This window comes from Tachysurus fulvidraco, chromosome 6, assembly GCF_022655615.1.
Source record: "Tachysurus fulvidraco isolate hzauxx_2018 chromosome 6, HZAU_PFXX_2.0, whole genome shotgun sequence".
Lineage (NCBI taxonomy): Eukaryota > Metazoa > Chordata > Actinopteri > Siluriformes > Bagridae > Tachysurus > Tachysurus fulvidraco.
In genome coordinates this window covers 8,675,720-8,685,685 of record NC_062523.1, presented here as the reverse complement: position 1 = coordinate 8,685,685, position 9,966 = coordinate 8,675,720, and the positions used below count along the sequence as shown (strand labels likewise).

General features: G+C 34.6%; 2 protein-coding genes across 2 annotated transcripts in view; one reads left to right on the top strand and one right to left on the bottom strand.

Moving 5' to 3' along the window:
• Positions 1-2,042: 2,042 nt before the first annotated feature.
• Positions 2,043-8,377, top strand: upp2 (uridine phosphorylase 2). Its single transcript, XM_027174677.2, has 8 exons — positions 2,043-2,148; positions 2,274-2,325; positions 3,030-3,144; positions 4,646-4,804; positions 5,950-6,064; positions 6,246-6,455; positions 6,976-7,122; positions 7,636-8,377. Exons 2-8 carry the CDS (start codon positions 2,285-2,287, stop codon positions 7,773-7,775), a joined length of 927 nt encoding a protein of 308 aa, XP_027030478.1. The 5' UTR covers positions 2,043-2,148; positions 2,274-2,284; the 3' UTR covers positions 7,776-8,377.
• The window catches only part of LOC113660847 (coiled-coil domain-containing protein 148), an 82,258-nt gene continuing 80,565 nt past the window's right edge, over positions 8,274-9,966 (bottom strand). The window contains exon 15 of the mRNA XM_027174676.2: positions 8,274-9,966. This exon is cut by the window's right edge and continues 647 nt beyond it. The gene's annotated coding sequence lies outside the window, so the exon portion shown is untranslated.

Below are 9,966 nucleotides of genomic sequence, written 5' to 3'. Positions count from 1 at the left end.
GATAGCACTTTATATCTGACTGCTACAAAGCAGTGACACTGGAGACTCCTTCAAATTCTAAATAAAATAATATCTTCATACAGATACCATCGTCGAATCAACAAACTTCACTCTTTTATCTGGAGCATCCTATGACACCATTTTCTGAGCTACTCACCGAAAATTACTCAAGATTTTTGATATAAAGTGTTATATATGATTGATGCCCAAGAGTGACGATTGAGAGAGTTGTGTAAGTTCCACACCAAAGTCACGAGGCAAAGATCCAGTGCGCTTTTACTACACATATTATTTCACATATTATGAAACTAGCATAACGTGGACCTTCAGACCTTATCTAAAAAGTCCTACTACTGTATGTTTTAGCTCACGTAATAGCCTTTCCTACATTTGGCAAAGTTCAGCTCATGATCTTAAATCTGCAGCACATCAAGATAAGAGCTTAAGTGTTTTTCACTCTCAATAACAATTTAGGTAGGTGAAAAAGTCTGGTTGTTGCTCCACTGCCTAAACACCGAAGCTAACCTTAAGCCATATAGACAATCAGAAGGTTTTGCTCTTGCACGATGGACGAAGCACAAATACCTGAGAAATATAAACAAGAATTTAAACTGAAATGTAAATATTTAATATCTGACTAAATTACTATTATGTACTATAATTATTACAAAATTATTATTAATTATGAGTAGAAGACTAACAGAAATCTGTGTCTATTTATGTTTTATTATGTCATCTTACAATTTAATCTATTGCAAGATGGCATTCAAATGAAATAATGGGGTTATATGTACAGTACTGGTACTGGATATTCTTCTGGATTTTAACCACTACTGGTTAACCAGTACAGGTCTTCAGAGAGAAATCACATCTCCATCCACCTTTTAAAAGAAAATGACCTAATTAACTTCTATAATTTTCTTGATAATTCAACATAGCCAGCAATTTCCTAACAAACGTGGTTACAGTTCAATAAGGAATAAAGGAACAACGATTCAATCATATCACTGAGATTAAACTTGCTTTTGGTATAATATAATAATATTTGAAATTACAATCAATTTATATGTAAGGAGAATTCCAAAACACATACATTTACATTTATAAAGTCCCTTCACATCACTTCTTAATTTTCCACTAACGGCCTTTTAATTAGAATAATGGAGATTTAATAGAATATCAAATTTTCACTCGCAGTCTAAACAGCTCTGAGGATCATTTATCATCTGGACAGTGTATGATAATGAAAGTTAATGTCTTACAGCTGTGGGAGTTGGATGGATGTTAAAAAAGAAGTCATTTCACCTCTGTGGAATCTTTTATATGATAATTCATTACTTATTACTGGTAAAAAAAAAATCTCACTGTACATCCCAAAGCCAAGTTCGAGTAAATGCCATGAATCTGTAGAGCCTGTAATTATTGAATACTGAGCAGCTACTTAAAAACAAACTAGAGCATAATTTGCACTTGTGATTTAGTGTCATGAGGGTTAAATATTAGATATTTAATATCGAGATCAGATCTTTGTATATAACAGAATGGTTATGCAACAGTTTCATTTAAATTATATAAAATGTTTATTTTTTATTTTATTTAATTTTAATTTTAATTTATGTATTTATTTATTTATTTGTCTGTTTGTTTGTTCGTTCATTCATTCATTTAATTTTTAAATGTATTTGTTTGTTTGTTTGTTTGTTTGTTTTTATTATTTATTTATTTATTTAGTTTTATAAATGATAACACTTCCTGGAGCACAACAAACCATCCCACTTGTAAGTTGTTGTTTTTTTTTAATTTATTTATTTATTTTTATGAGATTTACTTCAGATAAAGCAGTATCAATAACGAAAAGGTCATGTTGAATGTACACAACCCTGTTTCTGATACTGTTTGTGTTTCAGGTTTGTTTTATTATGTCTGGGAAAGTGGACCGGACCTGAGTTTGGTAACCAGATGAAAGTGGGAGGTAGTCAGCTGATGGAATAACAGATGCTACACCTCCTTCCACAACCAATCACTATCATCAGGGGGTTGAGAACCAAAGCTATATCAGCTCCTGTCTTTGAAAACAAAAAACATTACTGACTACAGAATTTCAAGCCTTGCTGGAATTTAAGAACGTTTATACAGGGAGATTCATAGGTAAGTATTTATCCAATATACAGTAAGGCATGTATTGTATATCTTACATTCTATTCCCTGAGTATTTTTAATTAATTAATTAAGGTATTTTGTTGAAATGTAAACGATCACATCTCTCTTTTCAGAGTGAATTTTAATGGCGGTTATGGCTCCAATTTTACACAGTGAATTTGTAGAGTAAGAACATTTTGTCTTTTCTTATTAGTAATATTCAATGAGCTTTATTTATTTTGAAAATACCTGTTTTACACTGATTGTACTGACCTTTAAAACAAGACTGGGGAAAAAGTCCAATCAGCATTTTCTCATTGCATAAATGAATAAAAATACTGTAGATAGACAGCCAGGCGGGTGGGCGGGCGGGCAGACAGACAGACAGACAGACAGACAGACAGACAGACAGACAGACAGACAGATAGATAGATAGATAGATAGATAGATAGATAGATAGATAGATAGATAGATAGATAGATAGATAGATAGATAGATAGATAGATAGATAGATAGATAGATAGATAGACAGATATTTAATGGATATAGTTACATTTATCAAGTGTAAATATAATATGATATTCAGACAGTTTTTAAATGGCTTTACTGATTTTAGTATTTAAAAGAGTTTTATTCTGTTGGCAGGTCATTTTATTTTTCTTTCTAGAAATAAATAGAATAAGAAACTTTCCATTTTGCTTTTGAAGGTAAATGATTGGAAATAATTATAATGCCATTGGAAATAATTATAATGCATAATTATAATTTTATTTTATCTTGGGATAGAACGAGGTAATCTGTTATATTAAGGTGAGAAAGAAGCTGAGGGTAAGATGTGATTCTGTGGCAATATCATTTGATGATGTACACCTGTGCTGTTTCCCTCACAGACAGGAGCAGTATGTTAAAAACCCTCACCTGGACCACATGGAGGAGGACATCCTCTACCACTTTAACCTGGGCACCAAGACCCACAACCTGCCCGCCATGTTCGGAGACATCAAGGTGTGTTAAAAACAAAACAAAACAAAAACACACGCATACACACATCCATAATCAAATGCCCCCATCAATCACTCTTAAAGAAGAGGACAGTGGAGCAATTCTAAACTTTAAAGTCTAAACTCTAAAAAAATTAAGATGTGACATTTCTAGTTCCATTTAACAATGAAAGCTTCTTAAGTTTTCAAGTTCAAGTTCAAGTTTTTCTTTATTTTCAACTCTTTCACATGTACAGTACATACATAGAGAAAATGTAAATGTATTTCTTGTATTTCATTGAAAATGTATTTCTCTCAGTCCCAAGGTGCAAAATATTAACAATGTAATTTAAATAAGGCGGTGCAAGGCATATACAGATAAAGTGAAAAATGAGCAGACCAATGCTGCACAAAGTGACTGGTTTTGATTGTCAGCTACTGTCATCTCAGGGCTTGTAGAAAGTTTGGACTATCAAGCATTACCACAGTAAAGTCCTCCTGTTCTTGATAGTAACACATTTCTAACCTTTTGCATTAGTTTTTCAGTAAAGAGACCAATGACACTACTTTATTGGATTAACGGTATTTTAGCTGCATTATTATGAACTCCGTGCCACTCTATTTTAATTGGTGCTACACCACACATACTATATTACATATCCGCCATCTATCTCACACCGATGCTACCTGCTGTAAAAGTTAACATGTGTGTCTGTGTGTGGATTAGATTAGATTAGATTAGATTCAACTCTATTGTCATTACACATGTACAAGTGCAAGGCAACGAAATGCAGTTTAGGTCTAACCACAGTGCAATAGCAGCAAGCGCAGGATATACAGTTTGTACAAGATTTAAATGAGTTAAATAAAGTGGTAATATAGAGTCATTTACAGATGTATGTGTACTATGAACATGATATACAGATGGCTATAATTATAACTGAAATTTACAGAAGGATGTAACAAAATATATGGCTATTACTATAAACAGTAATTTACAGATGTGTATGTACAGATGAATATATATGTACTATGAATATAATATACAGATGAATATATATGTACTATGAATATAATATACAGATGAATATATATGTACTATGAATATAATATACAGGTGAATATATATGTACTATGAATATAATATACAGATGAATATATATGTACTATGAACATAATATACAGATGAATATATATGTACTATGAATATAATATACAGATGAATATATATGTACTATGAACATAATATACTGATGAATATACTATATGTATTATGAATATAATATGCAGATGGCTATTAGTATAAACTGAAATTTACAGAATGGTATGTGCTATAAACAAAATACATGGCTATTAATATAATATATTGCTGTTACTATAAGGAGAAATCAGGTGGTTATATACAATGGTAAGGCAATGGTGAACAGCAATGCAAAAAAAGAGCAAGTGTGCAAGTGAGCATAGTTTGTGTAATAGTCCATTAGTGCAATAACGTCCATTTTGATCTGTGTCTTGTTGGTGTGTAGTTCGTGTGTGTTGGAGGCAGTGCCAACAGAATGAGATCTTTTGCTCAGTTCATCCATCAGCAGCTGAAGCTCCCAGGGAATGCAGATGATATCAGAGATATCTGTGAGGGGACTGACCGCTACTCCATGTACAAAGTGGGGCCTGTGCTTTCCATCAACGTGAGTTTATTTTCTACCTGTGGAACAAAAACATGTGCAGTAGAAGTAGTAGTAATAGTAGAAGTAGTAGAAGTATTAAATTTCCAAACCTCAGGGTGGGACTTCTGTTTTGAAAAAGCTCTTACAAGAAAAAGGGAACGAAAGTCAACAACAAAATGTGGAGTAACGTAGCCCAGTGGAGTTACTGACATCACCCCAAAGTCTTGAAGTGGTTTATTTCTCATTTAGCACACCAAATTTCCAAATACAACATTTTAGTTAATAATCTCATTTTATAAAACTGAGCAATTGAGGGTTAAATGCCTCGCTCAGGCAGTTACCACTAAGTTACCACATTCCACCTTCCCACTAATTAAGGGATGTGGGAGCTCACTGGTTAAGGTGTTGGACTACTGATTGGAAGGTCATGAGTTCAAATCCCAGGTCAACCAAGCTGCCACTGCTGTGTCCCTTAGCAAGGCCCTTAGTACTCAGTTGTATAAATTGATATAAAAAAATGTAAGTCACTCTGGATAAGAGTGTCCGCTAAATGCCAGAGATGTAAATTTATGGTTAAAATTCATGTTATGGAATATTCAGGAAACAATTTCGTTAATGATGTGACTTGTGTTATAGAAGCTACAAACAGTCCATATGTCACAAAGAGCTGACAAAGTTACAAAGAGCTGACACCGGAGAATGTTTCCATAAACATTAAACATCTCCTGAAAGAAAATGTCACCATAGCAACAATTACACACATTATGTATTATCATTTTCATGTGTCATGTCTACGATACCTGCCTCTGAGAATTACAGTAGTTGTTACTATGGAAACAATAACACGTTAGCACTTTATTATAAATCTGTGGAGCTGGAGCAATTGCAAGTGGTGCAGTTCTAAGAAATGACTCAACACTTTCTGACCAATCAGAATTGAGCATTCAACAAAGCTGTCATATATATTTCCTTAAACATGTCGACTTCAGACGCATCAAAATCATGGCAGTGATTTCAAATACAATCCTGGTATAAACTTCAGACTAAATAACTTGGCTGATTTATTTTTCTAAAAAAAAATGTGTGAAAAGTTAAAGTTAAGATTTGAATTGTAAAAAAGATTTTGGGGAAATGATTGACAGCTCATTCGTCTTATCTCTGCACAGCATGGGATGGGGGTGCCATCTATCTCCATAATGCTGCATGAACTCATCAAGCTCTTGTACCATGCCCACTGCCGTGATGTCATGCTGTTCCGCATCGGCACCTCAGGAGGCATCGGTACCTATGAGCTTCTTCTAGATTTCATTTATCTTGTGTGTTATTTGCACTAATCATTTTAACAATATTTAATCTAAAAAACTTTATAGATTCAAAGCAGACTTTCTTTATTATAATCAGAGATCATTGTTATTTGTACTATCTTAAGTGTGTGTATCTATGTGCGTGTGTGTGTGTTCAGGTCTTCCTCCTGGCACGGTGGTGATCACTGATAAAGCAGTGGACTCTTTCTTCAGGCCGCAGTTTGAGCAGGTGGTTCTGGGTAAAGTGATCACCAGGAGCACAGAGCTGGATAAAGACCTGGCAGAAGAACTTCTGCAGTGTTCCACCGAGCTGCACAACTTCCCCAGTATCATCGGCAACACCATGTGCACGCACGACTTCTATGAAGGTAAATCAAAAGTTTGTATACCCTTTAGATGAAGTAAAGAGATCGTTAGACGATTGAATTGCATGCCAACTCTTCACTCAATCCAGTTATTTCCTAAATATCCTTCAAGCACCTTATTGCTCTTTTGAAAAGGCAGTATCTGTCCTAACGTCGACATCGTACACTGCCTAATTTAATAAACCAAGGTGCTCACGGCCAAACGTTCATATCTTCATTTAGATTCAGTTGTATAATCTGTACACATTTCATTATTAATATGTCATCAAGTGTAAAACAGTCACCTTTTATTGTTTCACCCAAAAACAAAAGAGATGCAAACTTTTGCACTATAATCAAAGAGTTAAGTAGTGACATTACAGTATGTTCATATTTAAACACAAGCTTAAGTCAAATTTCTGTTGCTCGTGCATAACGTCTGAATAATGCCATTAAGCGTATGCTTGATTTATACCAATACTACAAAACCCCCAATTCTGGTACTTCTTAGTAATTTCTGACATCACTTCATGTTCCACCGCAGGCCAGGGCAGACTGGACGGTGCTCTGTGCTCGTTCTCCACCGAGGAGAAGCTGGAGTATCTGAGGAAAGCTCATGAAGCCGGCATCAGGAACATTGAAATGGAGTCCACTGTCTTCGCCGCCATGTGCCACATCTGCAACCTTAAAGGTATGACATTAAATACTCTTCACTTTCATCAGTCTTTCTAATCCTTTGTTAGTTCCCATTCGACAAACCATAAAACTTCAGTTAAAGTCATAATTACTAGCAATTACTGTCCTGTGGGATGTTTTTCCGAAGGCTTACACACGTCTTTGTAACTCAGATCTGTCGAACTACAGTTATAGCTTAGAATTGTAATATAATGTTTATAAGTAACATCTAAATGCTCTTGAAACCATTTATTAATTCACTGGTACTACTGTGAATGAGTCACGCATGACATTTTGGCAAACCGAGCCTTCGGGAAGCCTTTAATCACAGCATTTCAGGGCAATTTAAGGATTTAAATAATAGCCACATGCTCAGCACACTGGCCCCAAATATAAGAAAAAACTGCTCTCAGATCGTAGATGAATCCTTTACAAGTCACAGCTTGCAGCTGAATAAATCAGCTTTAAATGATAGCTAAATTGTGCTCTCAGGATGTTCACAGTGTGTTAACTGGATGTGTTTGTGCAGCGGCAGTGATCTGTGTGACTCTGCTGAACCGGTTGGAGGGAGATCAGATCTCCACACCCCATGAAGTGCTGGTGGAATACCAGCAGAGACCTCAGTACCTGGTGGCTCATTTCATCAAGAAACATTTGGCACTCATTTAAACATATTCACCTTGACGTGTCCGATCTCTTAATTCCGGGTTTTAAAAGGTATGGTGGTGTTTTTCCAACCCAAATCTATCTGTAAATACTGTCTCTGTAGTGTGAGTCAGATTATCGAGGACAATAACATCATGTAATGAGAATAGAACTGTAAAGCTGCTTTCTCAAATACTCACCAAGCTCCTAAACATTTAAGAGTTAATTGAAACATACAAATATAAAACGCTGATTAACTACAACAGCCTTCATACAAATTAGGACATGAAAGGGATGAGAAACAGACAAGACAACTAAAAGCAAAAAAACAAACAAATAAAAAAAAGCCACTGAGTATAAAAGTTCAGTTTAAAAGTCGCAATAGTCATCTTTTTACGTTTAAGGTTTTAGGACTAAATATTAAATTCGGGCTAAAAATTATAAAAACAGTGACACTGCTTATACAAGTGTTTCAATAAGATCCACAGTGTGCATAACTGTTTAGTGATTTAGTGTAGAGGAAGACATGTCCTCTGCTGTACTCACACACACACACACACACACACACACACACACACACACACACACACACACACACACACACACACACACACACACACACACACGCTGCACATGCAGTAGATAAGATATTCAGTTGGGTTGAAATACATTGAAAATTCCTTAAAAATTCAAGAATGCAGTTTTTTAGGTAAATAGAAGTGCAATGTTGTAGTTAAAAGACTTTTCATTCATTAACCAACAGCTACCGGTTGTAATAAATGCCTGTATATAATGTTTATAAGAAGAAGCACATGCCAGTGCCGTGTTTAGACATCTGTACATAAGTGTACATATGTTGTAGATATATTAAATTCTATGTTTGTATTTTTACTTAACGCAGTAGGTGACCGAATTTTCCCATGGTGCTGAAATGCTTTGAAAAGTACAGAATCAAATGTGTGTAATAGATGATATTATTTCGTACTGCTTTTGTGAATAAACTCACAATTGAAAAATATGTATTTGTGTTTGTTTGGAAAAATTGTCATCATCAATCGTAGACACACGTTTTTGCCATTTAGCAGACATGCTTAACCAGAGTGTCTTACATATTTCAGCATTTTATTTACATATACATTTTATTATATTTTATTAACTGAGGGTTAATGAGCTTAGTGGAGTTGGGATTTTTATAGTGTTTTTCATCTCCATTGTCACCATAGGCTTACTGATTAAAGACAAATGTATAATAATCATAGGGTAAATTGTGTAAATTCCCAATAATCAGAACTAAAACAACCACCCCGATATTTATGATCCACTGAAACAAATGTGGAATAATTTATATTTATAATATATTTTTATATATAGTATTCAGAAAAGTTCGTCATAATAAATCAGATAAAATATACAAAAATATCCCACTCCATTGCACAAAGTGAGAGCGCAGGTAGCCAAGGAGAGGAAGAGGATCGTTGATCAGAGAGAGAAAGAGAGGGATTCAAAATGAATAAATAAATAAAATAAACCGTACTCAGAAGAGAATAGGACAATATGATGTAATCTAGCTAACACCACTTCACGTATTGTATTTAGCGAGCTAATTTCTTTAATAGTTCCCTTCATCATCATCCTCAAGGGTGTTCGCACATCGAACGAGCGGTGGAAGCTTTATACAGATGAAACTGATTGGAAATGGAGATCCCTCCAGAATCAGTCGATCAAAGAATAAGAAGAGATCTTTGATAACATATTTACAGTAATATACAGTGAAACTCCTGCTCGATTGGACTGAAACCCTGCAGTCTCACTAGCTCTAAGATTGTACACCTGTCTCTATTCCTCATACAGTAATGAACTCAGCAGGCAGGAGCGAAGCAGCAGAGCTCTTCAAAAACAATTATGGTGCCTGGATTTAATCTCAGATTCACATTTAAATAGAATAGAACTTTTTTTTGTAAAGCATTTCATTTCCAGTATTATGCAGTGGAGTAATAATGATTATGTTTAATGATTAGAGTCCTTTTATTTATATATATATAGTACAGACCAAAAGTTTGGACACACCTTCTCATTCAGAGTTTTCTTTATTTCATGACTTGTAGATTCATACTGACGGCATCAAAACTATGCATTAACACATGTGGAATTATATACATACATAACAAAAAGTGTGAAACAACTGAAAATATGTCATATTCTAGGTTCTTCAAAG

Coding starts and splice junctions, on each gene's coding strand:
- upp2 (XM_027174677.2), top strand. CDS start 2,285: ATGGCGGTTATGGCTCCAATTTTACACAGTGAATTTGTAGA. Junction 4,805..5,949: donor GGCCTGTGCTTTCCATCAAC/GTGAGTTTATTT, acceptor ATCTCTGCACAG/CATGGGATGGGGGTGCCATC. Junction 6,065..6,245: donor CGGCACCTCAGGAGGCATCG/GTACCTATGAGC, acceptor GTGTGTGTTCAG/GTCTTCCTCCTGGCACGGTG.